The sequence below is a fragment of the Ochlerotatus camptorhynchus genome, unplaced genomic scaffold (assembly GCF_037179485.1).
Source record: "Ochlerotatus camptorhynchus isolate MF236.1 unplaced genomic scaffold, CSIRO-AGI_Acam_v1.1 ptg000503l, whole genome shotgun sequence".
NCBI lineage: Eukaryota > Metazoa > Arthropoda > Insecta > Diptera > Culicidae > Ochlerotatus > Ochlerotatus camptorhynchus.
Window position 1 is genome coordinate 2,478,753 of NW_027040988.1, and position 18,250 is coordinate 2,497,002.

Sequence of the window (18,250 nt, forward strand, 5' to 3'; positions counted from 1 at the left end):
TCGTTTTCTTCGGTGCGAAAGTAAGGGAGGTGTAGTCAGTCAACAAACTGTGCAAATACTTTTAGCACACATGAGTGGTTGTATAGATAAGTATGGAGGTATAAATGTAATAGCTGTACAATGTGCTATCGTCAACGATAAACATACGGATGTTCTTGCGTATGTTATTTAGGTATTGAAAACATTGGGGTCCACTATGGAAGAACTCAATTTTAGGATTGCTTCCACTCACTTCGCTATAAAAAAATTGAATCATTGGATGATATCAAGAGCAAAGTTTAATTACGTTTAAAGTAACAAATGTAACCAAAATCGAGCTATCAGTGTCAATTGATGCTCCTAGAATAGGACGTGTTAGCTCAGAGATAGAGGCCTTCCTGTAAATTATGTTTGAGCTTACACTATCCAGCATTTTACGAGCGCTAATGGCAGCCACAATCTGGTTGAGTTTTTGGTAAGGAACATATCTCGATGAACATTTCAAATGGTCCTATCTGCTTTGATCGATTCTCTTCATCGACTTTCTCTTTTCATAACCACTGCTATGCAAACAAATTTCGCGCTAATTCTACTACATAGTTTGATTAAGGAGGTTCTTATCTAGCGTCCAAAACGTCAAATACAACAGGGAAAGATTTTGCAGCTGAGTTATTAACGAAAGAGAAAGTCAATGAAGAGAATCGATCAAAGCAGATACGACCATTTGAAATGTTCATCGAGATATGATTTGACGTTTGGGTTGTGTCGTTTTGTTACCCCATAAAAATACTCACACTTTTGCAGAACGTTTTCGTTTTACGAAACATAAACATGTTTTATCTGTGCAGTATCAATATCAATGTTCCCGTCATTGTCTCCGCCAGACTATGAATATAGTGACTATAGTTTACACTGGGGTCACTCCAGTGTTGCTAAATCTGTTGATAAAAATCTTCAAATCTTCACATCAATTTATTTCACTAATCGTTCAACGGAGCGACGTCAAGTGGAATGTTCCAGGTTCCATTACCATTATCAGTCAACCCAGTTGATACAGTCAACTATCCATATCTCGATATCGAAGGGACCATCGAGATATGGAGGAAAAGAGATATAGAGTATAAATAGCCTACTAGACCGTTTGAAGGAACCGGAAAAACCACCGACATATAGGAAAAAAAGTGGTCACATATCGAGATATACATCGAGATACGGAGAGTTTACTGTAACTGGAAGCTCCGTTAATTTCATTTACACAGCAAAAGTTTGTTTGAGTTCGAGAATAAAAATATCATAAATATGCAATAAAAATTAACGCTTCTCGCGGTGCCGGTGGTGCAGTGATAAGCGTGACAGCCTTTCATTCCAAAAGGTCCCAGTCGGCACCGCCTGGATTTTCTGAAGCATAAAATCCCTTCGGAAGGGAAGTAAATCCGTTGGTCCCCGGTCTATGAGTTGATTGGTCGATAGGTAGGGTCCAGGTGGTGGGAGCTGCCTTCCTGGCGTCGGAGGCATTGGTACTCAGTACGGAAAACGAGATCAACGGAAATCAAATCATGGAAAAACAAAAAAAACTTAACGTAGCGTTAAGCACTAACACTTTATTTTTTAAATAAACTTTGCAACAAACAACAACGCAGGTGACCAATCAAAAGTGACATTTTCAAACTTTTTGGCGTAGGATAACGTCTTTCGTCAACATATTGGGGGTGCAATTTCAAAAATTCAAAATCGACCGCGTTACGAAAAGTGGTCAGCGGATGGATTTTAATTCTTAACAAACCAATCGATTGGAAATTTTTCTAAAAATCTGCAAAAATGAACACTTTATCAATTTTCAATAGGCCACTATTGAAAATTACACAAATTTCCAACTGTTGCAATGGTGATCAAAATTATCACCGATTGCCTGCAAAATGCGCTTTCCCTAACACAAATTTCAAAATCGATATTCCATCCGGTCTCGCCGAACGTCATCATCATCAGCAGCAACAGTGCTTTCGGCGCGTGACGTTCAACATTTGTCTCCAGCACACAACGAAAGGCTGCCCGCAAGCAGCGAGCTACAGCCCACATGAGCATCCATTCACCGAAGAAGGAGGAAGAAACCACACCGGTACTGATCGGATTCAGTAGCTCTTGGTGAGTCGCTGTGTGCCATCTATGCCAAGCGCGTCACCCTCGTTCCAAAACATACAGCTCGTCAGCCTCGTCTGTGTTGTACACCCTTATAGCTCAGCATTACTCAACCATCACGACAAAACGGCCCTTTTAAATGTTTTACAGAGTATTTTCTGGACATTTGACAAGGTCATCAATTGGGTGTCTTTTTCCATAAGTTTAAATCTAACAAACCATGTATTTTTAAGGCATTATTGGGGGTGCAATTTCAAAAACCAAAGTCAGTCGCGGCCTCTCGCTGTAATTAAAGTTTGTGGAAAAGTTTGCTATCTGTAGTAATATAAAATCAGCTGCAACTTTGCTGAAGACCACATTTGGATTGAACGTCAGGATAATTTGTTATTTATTAATTAGGAAGATGATATTGTTCTGACATGCTCCATAAACCAATTAGTAGGCAACTTTGGTGTGCTTGGCGCGAAGAAAAGGGCAACAAAATCCAGTCTACTATGTCACAGTGTAAGATACAGTGTTGCTCTGTAGGCAGTCGATTAATCATATCAGAAATTTATTGGTTTCGAAATAAATTAATAATTAATTATCTTGAAGTTTATTAAAAAAATGATGATCAACAAAGCTGATAAAATTTTCACATACCAGAAAATAGCAATCTTTCCCGCAAATTATTATGACGAAGTGCTAGGAAGTTGAGAACATAAAGTTCACTTTTCCCATAGTTTTTCCCATATAAACTTCAAAGGGCAAGTGCAGTATGAGATCGCATCCAAATAAACTCAAATTTTGGGAGAATGATCAGGTCCTGGTAACCCAAGTAAAAGTGTAATATAATGCTGATATAAAGTTAATATAAAAATGTAAAGCCGAATATCAGCCTTATATCTAGATAGAGCTGGAATTACGGCGTAACAGCTTTTGTAAACAATGACTTCTTTCGATGATTTCTAGGTATTCAAGACACGCCCACGCAAACCAACATAACCATCGGGTAGGGGAAGTCTTCCCATATCCGACGGTAAAGTTGATTTGCGTGGGCGAGCCATAATTTTTTGACGTTGGATAACGTCTTTCGGCAACATACGGGGGTACAAAATTGAAAACAGTCATTTTGGATGCGTTACGAAAAATTAAAAGATTTTGAACGATAATAACTCAACCGTCTCTCGATAGATTTACGAGATAATGGCATCAATCGATTGGAAATATTTCTAGCAATTTCTGAATGTTTCAAAACTATTGATTTCATTCTTTAACTATTGAAAAATGGTTAAAAGTAAACCATTGTCTAAAGATGGTGAAAATCGATTGATTTTTTTATATTCTTATACTTTCTCCAACCGAGACATCAGATGCGAGTATCTGACACCTCTGATATTTTCTGTTCTACTATATAAGCGTCCAACAAGGTCGCCCGTTCCATCATTGTCTATCCGATCGTCGACCCAGCAGCAGAGCAGCAGAGCAGCAGTGCCAGAGCAGCGGAAGCAGAGCAACGGCAGCAGAGCAGCGGCAGCAGAGCCTGGGGGCGAAAGGGCAACTACGCCGAGTGCGTTGGTGCCAGTGCTCCGGTATACTGGGCCGCCGTCATGGAATGCCCAGCTGCTGCAGTTCTCAGTCGGGCGTATTCACCGTCTGCTCCGCAAGGGCAACTACGCCGAGCGTGTTGGAAAAATGGCCCTTTTCAGGGCCACAACATTATCAAGAAAGAGTTTAACGTACGTATGCGAGTATCTGACACCTCTGATATTTTCTGTTCTACTATATAAGCGTCCAACAAGATCGTCCGTTCCATCATTGTCAACAACATCAGCCCAACAAAACGGCCCTTTTCAGGGCCACCAAACTTTCGCAAAAGAGTTATTAAGGAATATTCCTAAAATATAATATACACAATTAAGTACAACACATAACAGACGTTATCCAACGCCAACCCTGCGGTCGTATCTAGTATACAACCCTCCCAACTTTTTTAAATAATCGGGAGAAGTCATTGTTTACAAAAATTGTTACGCCCTAATTCCAGCTCTATCGAGATATTGCAAAAAGGGCCCGCAGGGTATTCGCAGAAATAATAAACGCACCGAGCGAGGTACTCGTACCATGAATCTTGTGAACATCAGTCCTAGTCCTGCGTCTTGACCACTCGTCTTTTGTATTGCGCGGTTATGAAAAGGTTAAAGACATATGATAAGTGCTCGTAGTAGGTAAGGGAACTAATTTGGCTGCCTTTTATCAGAGAACAGAAGTGGAAGTGTGAACGAATCAGTGTATCATAATTTTTGTTCACCAAGCGATGCTTGTTGATGCGCTTCACACAAGTTTTCTATGGACACTAGACTCACAGACAAACAGACGTAAATTTTTGAATAAGTTTTTCTTGAAAACATTGTACCTCAATGAATAGGACATCAGTAACGACACCTATCGGGATTCCCCTAATTTTTTGCCATTAGGTGATCAGCATCACGATACAAGTTAGTATTATGGAGATATTTCTTAATTATGTGCATTCTGCTCGCATATTGCAACAAAGTACAGGCAGCTTATGCGACGTATCAACTAGATTACCACTAAAAGTTCATATTTTCCACAGGTTAACATCCAGGCTCGTGTCTTTTGGTGCGATAACCACTTTCGCGAATATCTCAATAAAATTAACTGATTTCATGATGCAATTTTCAGCAAAAATGTTACTCATTAATTAAACTACAAGTTTTGAAAATCTGAATCAAATCGAGAATAAGGGAACTTTGTTATGACCGATAGAATGTAAAATTCAAACTAAAAGCGCCAACTCATCTTAGAACCAAATGAGCTGAAAAATTCAGAGAATGGTTTTCGGTTGGCCCGTGAAAAAATAGAACTTTTATTTTTGTGGGCCAGTTTAATGGACACTAGAGTGATGCAAAATTAGAAATTTCGCCCCACAATACTTAAACGATTCCAAATCGGATCCTGACCAACCTCTCAAAATTTGAACCCATTTGGTGAGAAACTGAGATGGCACAAACCATTTGAAGTTTGTATGGGAATTACTATGGTAAAACCAAGATTTTTGTTCATGTCTATCTAATAATTCACAATATCGGTCTGCTTCAAAAACTTTCAATTGTACTTGTAGAAAATTTTCCCAGCTACAACTTTGCTGAAGGTCACTTTTTGATTCAATGCAAGGATCGAAAGTTATCAATGGTTCAATGCGCTGATGTCTTATGATCATGCTCAATCAACTGCTCAGCAGGCAACATTGGTGTTTCTGTGGCGTTGAATAGGACACAAAAATTATGGCTACTATGTCACACTGCAAAATACAGTGTTGCCTACAGAGCAGCTGCTTGATCATGTCATAAGTTTACCAATCTCTTAAATAATCAATAACTTTTTCCTGTCTCATTTTACATAGAAACGTTGTAGCTGTGAGCAAAGTTGTAGCTGAGAAAATTTTCTATAAGAATGGTTATCGAACTGTTTCGCAGCTCAATATGGAAAAAAGACTAGAAGGCAATGAACAAAAAGTTAAGATTCCCCATAGTAATTTACATGTAAACTTCAAATGGCTTGTGCGAAGTCTGTTTCTAACCAAATGAGTTGTAACTTTGGGAAGCTAATCAGGACCCGATTTGAAACCATTTGAGCACTGTGGAGCGAAAAAGTCAAATTTTGCATCAGTCTAATGGACACTCATGCCATCAAAGCATGCTGCCCATATAAACTGCAGGCAAACCTTGCCTTCTACCGCTAGGTGCGCTAGTGTTCACAACAATAATATGGAGCCACTTTTGGATCCGAAGTTCCACTTCTTTTCTGTGCCTTAATGCAAGCCGTCTCCCATAGACTTTTCTGACGTTTGTGAAATGCACAAGAATTAGTGCAGAACTTTGGGTAAATTATAAGTTTTAGTGCTAGAAAACCTTTGAATTTACCCAAAGTTTTGCACTAATACTTGTACAATTCACAAACGTCAGAGAAGTCTACATGAGTACAAGCGCATGAGTTTGTACATGGGTGTAAACTTGTTCACTGTACTTGAGTACAAACTTGTGTACAAATGGGCTTGTACATATTCAAACATAGCGAGCAGAGAACAAGTGAGTGCAAAACATTACGCACATGTTGTACCGTGAAGACTGCTTGGGATGAAACCAGAATAAATTTGGGAATTTCAGAATGAGTAAAGAAACTATTAAATTCGAGGGGCACGCACTAGTCTTTCAATACTACGCATCCTGCTGACCAAATATTTAAAATCTTGGCATTACTGCATTCATTACTTTAAATACACTCTTAATTTCATTAAATATTTTAATTACTAACAAAATGAGATATTTTAAATTTTTTTTCAAATCATTTTAATTATTTTGTATATCATTAGTTATTATCTTTAATTGTTTGTTGATTACTCTCCTTGCCGCTGAAATTATATAAATTCAAATTATTACTGTCTTCAAAGTATTTAAATGACTATGATGTATTTTAAATATCACGCACGGATACCTGGAAGTGCACGCCCTTCGATTAAATTAATTTAAAGTCGTCAAAAAAGCACAGACACATTTAAAAAGTCCCGCAAAGGTTGTTACAACCTTACACTGGAAACATCAATAAACCTCAGATAATTCGGCAAACATAGAATTAATGGATTTTCAAAAACATTCAAAGAACTTTAAGGTCGTTGAAGATGCATCGTGCAAGTTCAGAAAATTCCGGAGATGATCAAACAATAATCCAGAGAGGCATACAAGTATTTTAAAGAATTTATGAAATATTCAGGCAACATATGTAGATACAATTCAGTTGCATCTCTTTAATAATTTCTTGAAGGGGCTTATTAAGGATGTCACATCACGGTGAAAACTTGTCACCTGTCGTCACGGTGAAGTGATTCCCATTTGATTTGTACGGTAATCACGGCTCTTATTCGGAGTATCACTTGCTTATCACCGTGTAGTGACACCTGTAATAAGGCCCGAAATCTCTGCAAAGGTCATCCTTGTAGAGTATTTATTACAGAAAGAAAATTGCTACTGATGTATTTCAATGCACACATGCACAATCAGGTAGCATGTAGCATCATCGAAACTAGAGTATTGTTTATCCAGGATATGTATAAATTAGGATCCAAACAAAAATATGCATTTCTTGAATTAATTATAATCAAACGCATAACTTCAGAATGAACCATCAAAGCAAGTATTCTCAAAAAATGCATTAACAAAATACAATTTTTTTTTTTAATTTTTATCTTTTTGTCTTCTTGCGTAAAAACACAAGGGTTTTCTGTTAATTTGACGATGGAATCCTCTTCATACACTTAGGGGCTATTTATTAACTACGTAGACAGTTTTTGGGATTCTTCAACCCCTCCCCCCTCCCCCTGCGTAGACAATTGTCCATACAAAAAAAATTAAATTTGTATGAGCCGTGGATGATTGCCAACCCCCCCCTCTAATCTGTCTACGTAGTTTATGAACAGCCCCTTATATAGGAGCCCTTTAGTAAAAAATCTGATCCTTTAAGTTTTTCCGACCATTAAGTAAGAACAAAATCTGATAAAAAGTGTGACATAGTTTTTTGTAGATTAATTTATGAGTACAGGCTCAATAAAACAAACTTTACAGAGCCAAGTTATCATTTGCGTTACACATAATTAATGCCTTTGATATTTTTTATATATATTTATTAAACTTTAGCGAGATTTTTAACTCGTTGACTAGTTCATCTCGTAATAACTTTGTAGTTTTATCTGTAATTATTTTTTTTTATAAGTAATTGTATCTGATCGACATGACGTCTGGAACAAAGTTCTCAAGAAAGGTAAGGTATTTTTGAGAAAAATATGAACGGTTATTATTATTTTTTTTTTGTAATTTTGAATTAACATTCAAAAAAGTGTTAAAAACTGAAATATCGCAAAATATACATAATTATATTTTAGTTATAAACTAATAAAATTTCATCTTCGATCTCTAATTCAATTGGTTTAAAACATTTAATTGAGGAGCTCGGCTAGATTGATGGATGCTGCTTTTGCTTACTGATTAGAAGATCGTGGGTTTACTCCCAAGCTCCTCCTAAATAGAATCATTACAATGGTCGCATTGTCTGCTTAAGCGAATCCTGACTCATATCCAACTCCGTAGTGGGAGGCGTTGGTAAGTCGCTGGCCTCCCATTAAGTAGATGTCACATAAACAATATCCTTTCTTTCCCCGTAGCGGAGAAGATGGACGTGGTCGGCAATGACAATTGTCATGCTTTTCCTGTTCTGAACTCTGATTGGAAAGCTATTTACTCCCAAAAAGTTTTCCTTGAGCAATCAGAATAAGAGCGTTGAAATATAAACACCCAACCGGGGCATGTAAGATTCGGTTACAATTATGTGGGATTCATCATCAGAGGATGTTAGTGGAGACCGCATGAACCGAGAATGCGATATACCTAGCTGCGGTCCAATGCAAGAAAATTGGAGACCGAAAACTGTAGAGTGTATTAGTGAGTGAAATTAATTATGTCGAAAAAAATAGGAAACTGGTTGCCGACTGGACTCGAACCACTAACGTTACGATTATCAGACCTGTGCTTTCTCCACTGCTCTCTCCATGCTTCTGAATATGGATAGCCTAAAAGCAAACACGAAGCGCTCATTTTCTCGCATACTCGACTTCGTATGCTTTTTCTGCTGGAGAGATTCGAGGCAAGTGTGTGCGTCATTCTATAATATTCTACAATGTGCGTCGTTCTACAAGCTTACTGGTATAGTCGAAAGCGTAGGTAGAACACAAAATAAAAAAAGACAAAAAATCATTACATCGCCTGCAAGGTCAATTTCTAACATTGGTTGCAATGTTCATGAACAGAGAATGATAGGAAACGGAACTAACATTCATTGTAATAGATTTTTGGTTTGCGTGTAAAGTTGTGTTCCATATAATAGCAGCGCATGCCGATTTTCATACTAAATGGTCAACTTTGACATGATGAAACTTTGTTAACTTATAATGAATTGAAACATTCGCCACAGAACTACAAATATGTTCAATTTTACGATTACAAAATACCAAATTTTTGGAAGCACATGTTGGAAAATGAGATACTAGGTAAAATTACAAATGTAAATGCACACTTTATTACTATTTAAAACCATCGTCACTTGGAAATTGACAAAAATCATAGAACATTAACTTATATTCACATTTTAAAACTTCTTGTTGGCTAGCGATTTTAAGCTTTAAGCTTTAAGCTTGCCGAAGAAAGCATTAAGCAAAGTAGTAAAATAAAAAAAAAATTGGTACTGAAAGTGTGTGTCCGTTTTAAAACATGAACAGTCCTTAGTAAAGTCACTACCCAAGTAACACACTTCCATCATAATAAGTTGCTGCAACTTTTTTGTGATTGCAACAAGTTACATACAAGCAACGCCGCGGAGAATAGGCCTAAATAATGACGCCTATTCTGCACCCCGAGTGAGGTGATGTGACTCATTGACCTAATTCACGGCGCAGAATAATTCATTTTTTAACGGCAATGTACAACGACATGCTGAAGCAATGACATTTTAATTCCAAAGGAATTTATAGTTATTTATAAACCAAGTGCAATTATTGATTTAAAAAAAAATAATTTAGCGATAGTTTTGCCCAAAAGAACGGATTTTAAATATGGAATCTTCAATTGAAGTGAAGCATGCTAGATATAGCATCGTAATCAATTCTAATTCTGGTAGTTACTAAATCCAGTAATCCTGGTTAGCAGTACCAATTTAATATAATTTTCTTCAAACAATTCTGCCATTCAATTGAGTAATTTTATTTTTCAATCTTAATTTGTACTACCTCCGACATACCATAAATGGTTCTGACCTTTTCATGACTCCTTCACCCACGCAATATGTGACAACATCCTCTGAGAGTTGACCGTAACACCACGACGTAATTTTTATACTTCTAATAGTTTCTAAACAAAACCTTCATAACACAAAAATCCTTCAAGTGTTTTGGCAAGACGCAGTATTACACGATTTCGCATTTTGCTTCACACAATTTGCTGGTTTATCTCAAGTCTTCAAACAAAATACCCAGATTTCAGAAAGAGAGAGAAAAATCGCCAACGGTGTCGAACACATGCTAGATACATATATTTAGACGTAAACTAATTTGACATTCATCGTAGAATTGGAGGTCAACGGGCGTAGACGGTACCGACCGAGATGACTGATCTACAATACCTGGTCGGTTGTGCTATTTTTTTAAACTGGTCTCTCGTAATTGCGATATGAAATTACTACCCTAGAGTTGAACCATTTAATATCAAAATGCACGACCGCGATTGAAACTGCAATTGTCCGTCACGCTTGTCTCATGCGACATTCAAACGTGATCCGTCCGAGAAATATAGTGGTGCACAGTCTGGAGCCGCTTGGTCTGTTTAACCAATTCGCAAGATTTTTTCGTCAACGGTGATGTAATGCTTGGTGGGATTTTGGTGACTTTCGTAAAAGTTCTCTTCGGAATGTTATGTTTTTAGGATGCACATATAAATAATGAAACGGATTCCTACCTGGCGGAAGACATCCTGAAGTGGCGGATAGCACCGGATAATTGTTTGAATCGTCGCAGCAGCGTAGAGCTTTTCCTGATTATGACACTTGTTGGACTTTTTTTTCAAATTGAACAACTCACTTGTCGTACCTTGCACACTTAAATTCAAAAAGCAAACACTTCACTTTATGCTTTCTCTAGTAACCGGTTGGTTTATTTGGCACAGATACTGAATTACTTTTTCCAGTAATCTCACTCTTGAAGAAAGAAATTTCCTTCTTCCTGAGACTAACGTCCGAATGGTAAAAGATGTAAGGCACGACTATCTTGATAGCTAATTTTTATGTTAGTAGCTGCTCCACGAACGGACTACTTCAACGTTGCACGCTTGTAGTGGACGGTATGACGTATAACGTCTGCGATACACGCCACCTCCTCCACTGTCAAGACGGTTCTCGGGGGATACTTGCAACGTTTTTTTTTCGCGAACTGCTTCCTAATTGAAGTTTGTGATCAACTTTGATTGTGTCTGTGGTAGTTTCTACTGAGGTGCCGCCGACTTAAGTTGAGTTGAGTCACGTTATTTCTGATGGTGGCCTTCGCAAGCGACGTTCTTTCGTTATCGTACGTACGTTACACTGGGTGTTAAAAATGGCTCCTTCGCACTGACTCGTGGAAATTTCGCACTAGCTACACCACTTCGCTGGCCAACGGCAGCTATCAAACTGGGCTAGACGCGACTTACCAACGGTTGGGAACGATGATCCTTCAGTGCACACTTCGATCGAGAGCCACTTCGTACGGTTTATACGATATGACGTCGAAGATATACCTCGCTAATAGCGAGTCGCTATTGCCGAAAGGTGACCACCATAGACGTGAAGACTGTTGCAACTGAGTTGGAGAGTTCATCCGCCATTCAGAGGGAATGGGTAAATTTTTAGCTGAACAAAATTTCCTCATTCATGCGCGGTACACACACACATTGAAGCCAACGCAATAAAATTTATCACGCGCCGCGTGTTCATCAATTGGTAAACATATCGTATGTCAAAGCCATGCTGCTTCGATGTAAATCATACATCGATGCTGCTTGGGAGACGCGGTAGCGCTTGTATGGGTGATGGTGGTTTGGAGGCCAATTTTTCTCATACTGCCACGCTGGCGCTGGTAGAGTGTTTGAAAATACGATGACGCACATCAACCAACACCATCAAGAAACGCGTTTTCATCCAATCGGAGTCGTGCAGCAAGAAGGCTCGTCTTGATCGTTGAACACAGCATGCAACAGCACAGGTGAATGGCGATCTAATTTAAAGTTCAAAGCTTGGGTGTGTTCGTAAATTCATTCGATAAACAGATATTTGTTTTGCGTTCTACGCACTTGAGATTTGATTCATGCCCGAGTGTCGAGAACTATTTCACAACATGCAGTGACGATTGAATCAACCAATCGTAATATCGTAAATGAAGGTGTGTCTCGTCGGCTGTACGATGCCGTTTGCAGAAAATATACCAATAAAAAGTAACTGTTGTGCAAATTATAAGGTTATTACGACTACAAGTTGCACCACTGTGTCAATTTAGCACAAGACGATTACAGGGTACAATATAAGTATTATATAGTTCAGCTTGATTGAATAAAGTCGCGTATTGGGATAATTACAAAGCAACAATTGTTTGCCATCAGCTTAATTGAATAATCATTCGTTCCTTTACTTTTGAAATAATTCGAGAGCTCAACTGTTGTCTTTCCCCCAATATGTTTGTTTGAATGAACCAATGAATGAACTCAAAGAACATGAGATTCTTGTTTACCGAAAATGTAAGGAAAAAGGCAAAAAGGAACGCGACTTGTTGCACGTACCTACATATTTGTAGGAATTGGATGTAGTCATGAGGTACTCGAAAATCCTGTGCAAGAGGTTGCCCCAACAAACAATTTAGTGCCACAAATAAGCATATAAGTATATTCAATAATTGCTTTATTACAGTGTACAATGGTGAATAAAACGGGTTGTCGAATTATGTGCTGAAAAAGTTCGTTAAGATCGATAGATGCACCTTTATTCCGCTGTTTGCTATGATATGATTTTTTTTTTTTTATCTTTTTATTTGTTCCAAATTCAAAATAAATTACATTTCATTTTTAACCTAGGTGCTCCAGTTACTACAGTAACTTACCAGCCTTAATTGTTATGATATATATCTAAGTGTTTTTACATTGTTCCTGTCTTGGCAATTCAGTATTTTAAACAGGTTTTTTTAAACCTGCATGTCAGTATAACAATTGATAGCTTAAAACTAAAAAAAACTAAAAAAAAATCTTATCTAAGTATAAAGGGAATTAATCGTTGCAATTGAGGATTGTAACGATTTTTGCCGGAAATTATTAATTATTTTGTTGGACATTTGTGCTAAAGTCTCAACATTCGAAATTCTATGTACTTCGGTATTACTGTACCAGGGAGGCAACTTCAAAATCATCTTCAGAATTTTGTTCTGAATCCTTTGAAGTGCTTTTTTCCTGGTATTGCAACAGCTAGACCATATTGGCACAGCGTAAAGCATGGCCGGTCTAAAAACTTGTTTATATATTAGAAGTTTATTCGTCAGGCAAAGTGTGGATTTCCTGTTTATAAGAGGATACAAACATTTTATATATTTGTTACATTTGGCTTGAATGCCCTCAATGTGATCTTTAAAAGTTAATTTTTGGTCAAGTATTAATCCAAGATATTTCACTTGGTTTGACCAGGAAATTGGAACTCCGTTCATAGTGACTATGTGACTACTACTAGGTTTCAAAAAGGAAGCTCTGGGCTTATGTGGAAATATTATAAGTTGAGTTTTGGAAGCGTTGGGAGAAATCTTCCATTTTTGTAAATAAGAAGAGAAAATATCTAAACTTTTCTGCAGTCTGCTGCAAATAACACGAAGACTTCTTCCTTTAGCGGAAATGCCTGTGTCATCAGCGAACAAAGATTTGTGGCAACCCTGAGGCAAATCAGGGAGGTCCGAAGTGAAAATGTTATACAACATAGGCCAAAGAATGCTACCCTGAGGAACTCCTGCTCTAACAGGTAGTCGATTAGATTTGGAAGTTTGATAATTTACCTGTAGAGTTCTGTCAGTTAAATAATTTTGAACTAATTTCATAATATAAAGTGGAAAATTAAACTTTTTCAATTTAGCAATCAAACCTTCATGCCAAACACTGTCGAATGCTTTTTCTATGTCTAGAAGAGCAACTCCAGTTGAGTGGCCTTCCGATTTGTTTGAACGAATTAAATTGGTAACTCTTAAGAGTTGATGAGTAGTTGAATGCCCATGGCGAAATCCAAACTGCTAATCTGCAAAAATTGAGTTCGTATTGATGTGAAGCATCATTCTATTTAAAATTATCTTTTCAAAAAGTTTACTTATTGAAGAAAGCAAACTTATTGGACGGTAGCTAAAAGCTTCAGCTGGATTTTTATCCGGCTTCAAAATTGGAACAACTTTTGCATTTTTCCATTTATCAGGAAAGTATGCCAAATGGAAACATCTGTTAAATAATTTTATCAAGAAAGACAAGGTACTCTCTGGGAGTTTTTTGATGAGGATATAGAAAATTCCATCATCACCTGGAGCTTTCATATTTTGAATTTTTTTAGTTATAGACCTTACTTCGTCCAAATCAGTCCCCCAGGAATCATCAAAAATATTTTCCCGAGAGAGAATATTCAGAAAATCCCGAGCAACCTGATTCTCAATAGTAATACCCAAACTGAAATTATGGGAGCTCTCGAATTGCTTAGCAAGTTTCTGAGCTTTTTCCAAATTTGTGATCAAAATTTTACCACCTTCTTTAAGCGCTGGAATTGGCTTTTAAGGTTTTTTCAAAATTTTTGAGAGTTTCCAAAAGGGTTTGGAACTCGGGTCTAATTTAGAAACATTATTTTCAAAAGTTTTGTTCCTCAGGGCAGAGAATCGCTTTTTAATTTGTTTTTGCAAATCCCGCCAGATAACTTTCATGGCAGGATCGCGTGTTCTTTGAAATTGTCTCCTACGGACATTTTTAAGACGGATCAAGAGCTGAAGATCATCGTCTATTATAATTGAATCGAATTTAACCTCGCATTTTGGTACTGAGGCAGCTCTTGCTTCAACTATAGAAGTAGTCAGAGATTCAAGAGCATAATTAATTTCATCTTTGGTTTGCAAAGGAATGTTTGGATCGAAGTTATATTCCATAAATGTTCGATATTGCTCCCAATCAGCTCTATGGTAATTGAAAGTAGAGATTATTTCTTGGGATATTTCAAAAGTTACTGGAAGGTGATCAGAACCGAAGTCAGCATGGGTAACCAATTGGCTACAAAGTTGACATGAATCAGTTAAGACCAAATCAATAGTTGAGGGATTTCTTGCAGAAGAAAAGCATGTTGGGCTTTGGATATTGAATAGTGTAATAACCTGCAGAACAATCATCAAACAGAATATTACCATTGGAATTGCTTTGAGCATTATTCCATGAGCGGTGTTTTGCATTAAAATCACCAATAATGAAGAATTTAGACCTATGACGGGTAAGTTTCTGGAGGTCACCCTTGAGAAAATTCTTTTGCTGGCCTACGCATTGGAATGGCAAATAGGCAGCTATAAACGTAAGTTGTCCAAATTTTGTTTCAACAGAAACTCCCAAAATTTCGAAAACTTTGGTTTCAAATGAAGAAATAATGTTCAAGGGTCCATCAAGACGATCATTTCTATAAACCAAATAATTTGCGTCCTTCTTAACCTTATGGTCAGGTTTAAGGAACGTTTCAGTTATAATGGCAATATGCACGTTATGAACTCTCAAAAAGTTAAATAGCTCGTCTTCATTATCTTTAAGAGATCGAGCATTCCAATTTAAAATGTTTAATGCTTTAAAATCCATTACTGAATTTTAAAGTCATGACAATATTATTAGTAAATTTTACTCCAGTTTGAATAGAATCAAACATGGAGTTAGATTTAAACATATCAGAAATCATGTCAATTAATGAATTCTGTAAAAATTCCATTTTAGGAGCAGTAATGCTTCCTAAGTCAAAATTGTCAAAATTTCCGTTAGAACGTTGGTTAGTATTTTGATTTCTACCCGCTGCAATAGCAGCATAGGTAGCTCCATTAACTCGCTGAACATTGTTAGCAGCGAGGGGAGTAGGTAAAGATGAAAAATTTGAAGCAGGGGTGATATTTGTACCTTCGGGTACGAATGTAGAATTTGTTCCTCGCTGACCGTTGTTAACAGCAGAGGAATTTGTACCTGGTCGGAAACGTGGAGCGTTTCCTACCTGTCGGTTAGAACGAGATTGTAGGATCGCTTTGCGAGTCTTACATTCCCAAAAATCGGATTTGTGGTTTTCACCACAATTTGAACATTTAAATTTCTTAGGATCTTCCTTCACAGGACAGTCGTCCTTTGCGTGAGAGGAATCACCACAATTCATGCATTTAGCTGGCATGTAGCAATTTTTAGTTCCGTGACCCCATCCCTGGCACTTACGGCACTGAGTGAGGTTTTGGAAATTTCCTCCAGTCTTCCTGAAGTGTTCCCACTTCACTCGGACATGGAGCATAAGGCTAGCTTTTTCTAAGGCCTTAAGGTTGTTTAGTTCACTAGACTTGAAGTGAACTAAATAAAAATCATTAGAAATCCCGTTGCGCGAATCGCCAGGACGGGATTTCATTTTCATTTTGATTACTTGGAGTGGCACAACTCCAAGTAATTTTGCCAGTTCATCTTTGATCTGATCCAGAGATTCACCACTGGGCAGTCCTTTCATGACAACCTTGAACACACGTTCAGTTTTGGTGTCGTAAGTAAAAAATTTGTGCTTCTTCTCAGTAAGATACTTGAGAAGACATTTAAATCCGTCCAAGGTTTCAGCCAATACACGGCATTCACCCCGACGTCCAATTTGTAGTGAAAACTTAACTTTCACGAAATTCAAAAGTTCCATGCAAAGAGCATGGAAATCGGAAGTGGTTATCACAATAGGAGGAATCTTTTCCTTCTTGGCATTAAGCCGGGAAAGTTTACTAGAATTTTTCTTGGATGATAGATCATTCTCATCATCCGTGAGCAAATCAAATTGATTACTCAAATTAATTTCATCAGAAGGGGGGTCAAGAGTTTGTCCCTTTCTTTTGCGTTTAAAGGGTGATACGGTCAAAATTTGGTCAAGGGAAAACGCGTGTAAATCGGTGAAATCGTTTATTTAAAAAATCAAATTAAATTTCTTTTTCAAGTTCAATTAGTATAAAATTCAGGAAAAATATTCAGTTAGGCTTCCGCTTTTCCAAATCCGAATTGCCGGGCCTTACGCTTGACCCCTGCCATCAGATTTTGTACAGCCACCTTGTCCACCTTCTTCGCCGCAGAAAGCCAGTTTGCCTTGAACTGCTGCTCGCCCTTAGCAGTTTTTTTGGTCTTCTTTAGGTTCCGCTTGACAATAGCCCAGTATTTCTCAATTGGGCGGAGCTCTGGCGTGTTGGGAGGGTTCTTGTCCTTGGGTACCACCTGCACGTTGTTGGCGGCGTACCACTCCATGGCCTTTTTACCGTAATGGCAAGATGCCAAATCCGGCCAAAACAGTACGGAACAACCGTGTTTCTTCAGGAAAGGCAGCAGACGTTTATTCAAACACTCTTTCACGTAAATTTCTTGGTTGACAGTCCCGGAAGCTATGAAAATGCTGCTTTTCAAGCCACAGGTACAGATGGCTTGCCAAACCAGATATTTCTTTGCGAACTTTGACAGTTTCATGTGCTTGAAAACATCTGCTACCTTTCCCCTTCCTTTTGCCGTATAAAACTCCTGTCCCGGAAGCTGCTTGTAGTCGGCTTTGACGTAGGTTTCGTCGTCCATTACCACGCAGTCAAACTTCGTCAGCATCGTCGTGTACAGCCTCCGGGATCGCGCTTTGGCCGTCGTATTTTGTTTATCATCGCGATTTGGAGTCACTACCTTCTTGTAAGTCGATAGTCCGGCTCGTTTTTTGGCTCGATGCACGGTTGTAGACGATACACCCAGCTTATTTGCGGCATCTCGGAGAGAGAGGTTAGGGTTTCGCTTGAAACTACCGGCAACTCTCTTTGTCGTCTCAGCGGCTTCCGGTTTTCGATTTCCCCCAGATCCAGACTTCCTGGCTGTCGACAAACGTTCCCCAAACACTTTAATTACATTTGTAACGGTTGATTTGGCAACTTTTAGCGATTTTGCCAACTTTGCGTGCGAGTAGCTCGGATTTTCGCGATGCGCGAGCAAAATTTTGATACGCTGCTCTTCTTGATTGGACGGCATTTTGACAACTGAAGAGTGAATTCCAAAATCAAAATAGGAGCAACATTCTACACACACACACACCTTCAAAATGAGGGGTGTTCAGGTTTTTTAAATGCAAAATTGAAAGAAATACGTCAAGTTGATATTGACCAAATTTTGACCGTATCACCCTTTAGGTGCCATGGCGGCAGTAAATTTTTATCCAAATCGACTTCCAAGCAGATTACTATAAGAATCTAAAGGATCGAAGAGGAATTTTCCAAATCGATATCCAAGAA

The 18,250-nt window shown here is 38.1% G+C and overlaps 1 protein-coding gene across 1 annotated transcript in view; it reads right to left on the bottom strand.

Moving 5' to 3' along the window:
* Positions 1 to 10,841, bottom strand: part of Treh (Trehalase) — an 85,255-nt gene extending 74,414 nt beyond the window's left edge. The window contains exon 1 of the mRNA XM_065235769.1: positions 10,674 to 10,841. Within this exon, the coding sequence (XP_065091841.1) occupies positions 10,674 to 10,687 (14 nt within the window). The 5' untranslated portion in view covers positions 10,688 to 10,841. The remainder of the gene's footprint in view (positions 1 to 10,673) is intronic.
* Positions 10,842 to 18,250: the final 7,409 nt, after the last annotated feature.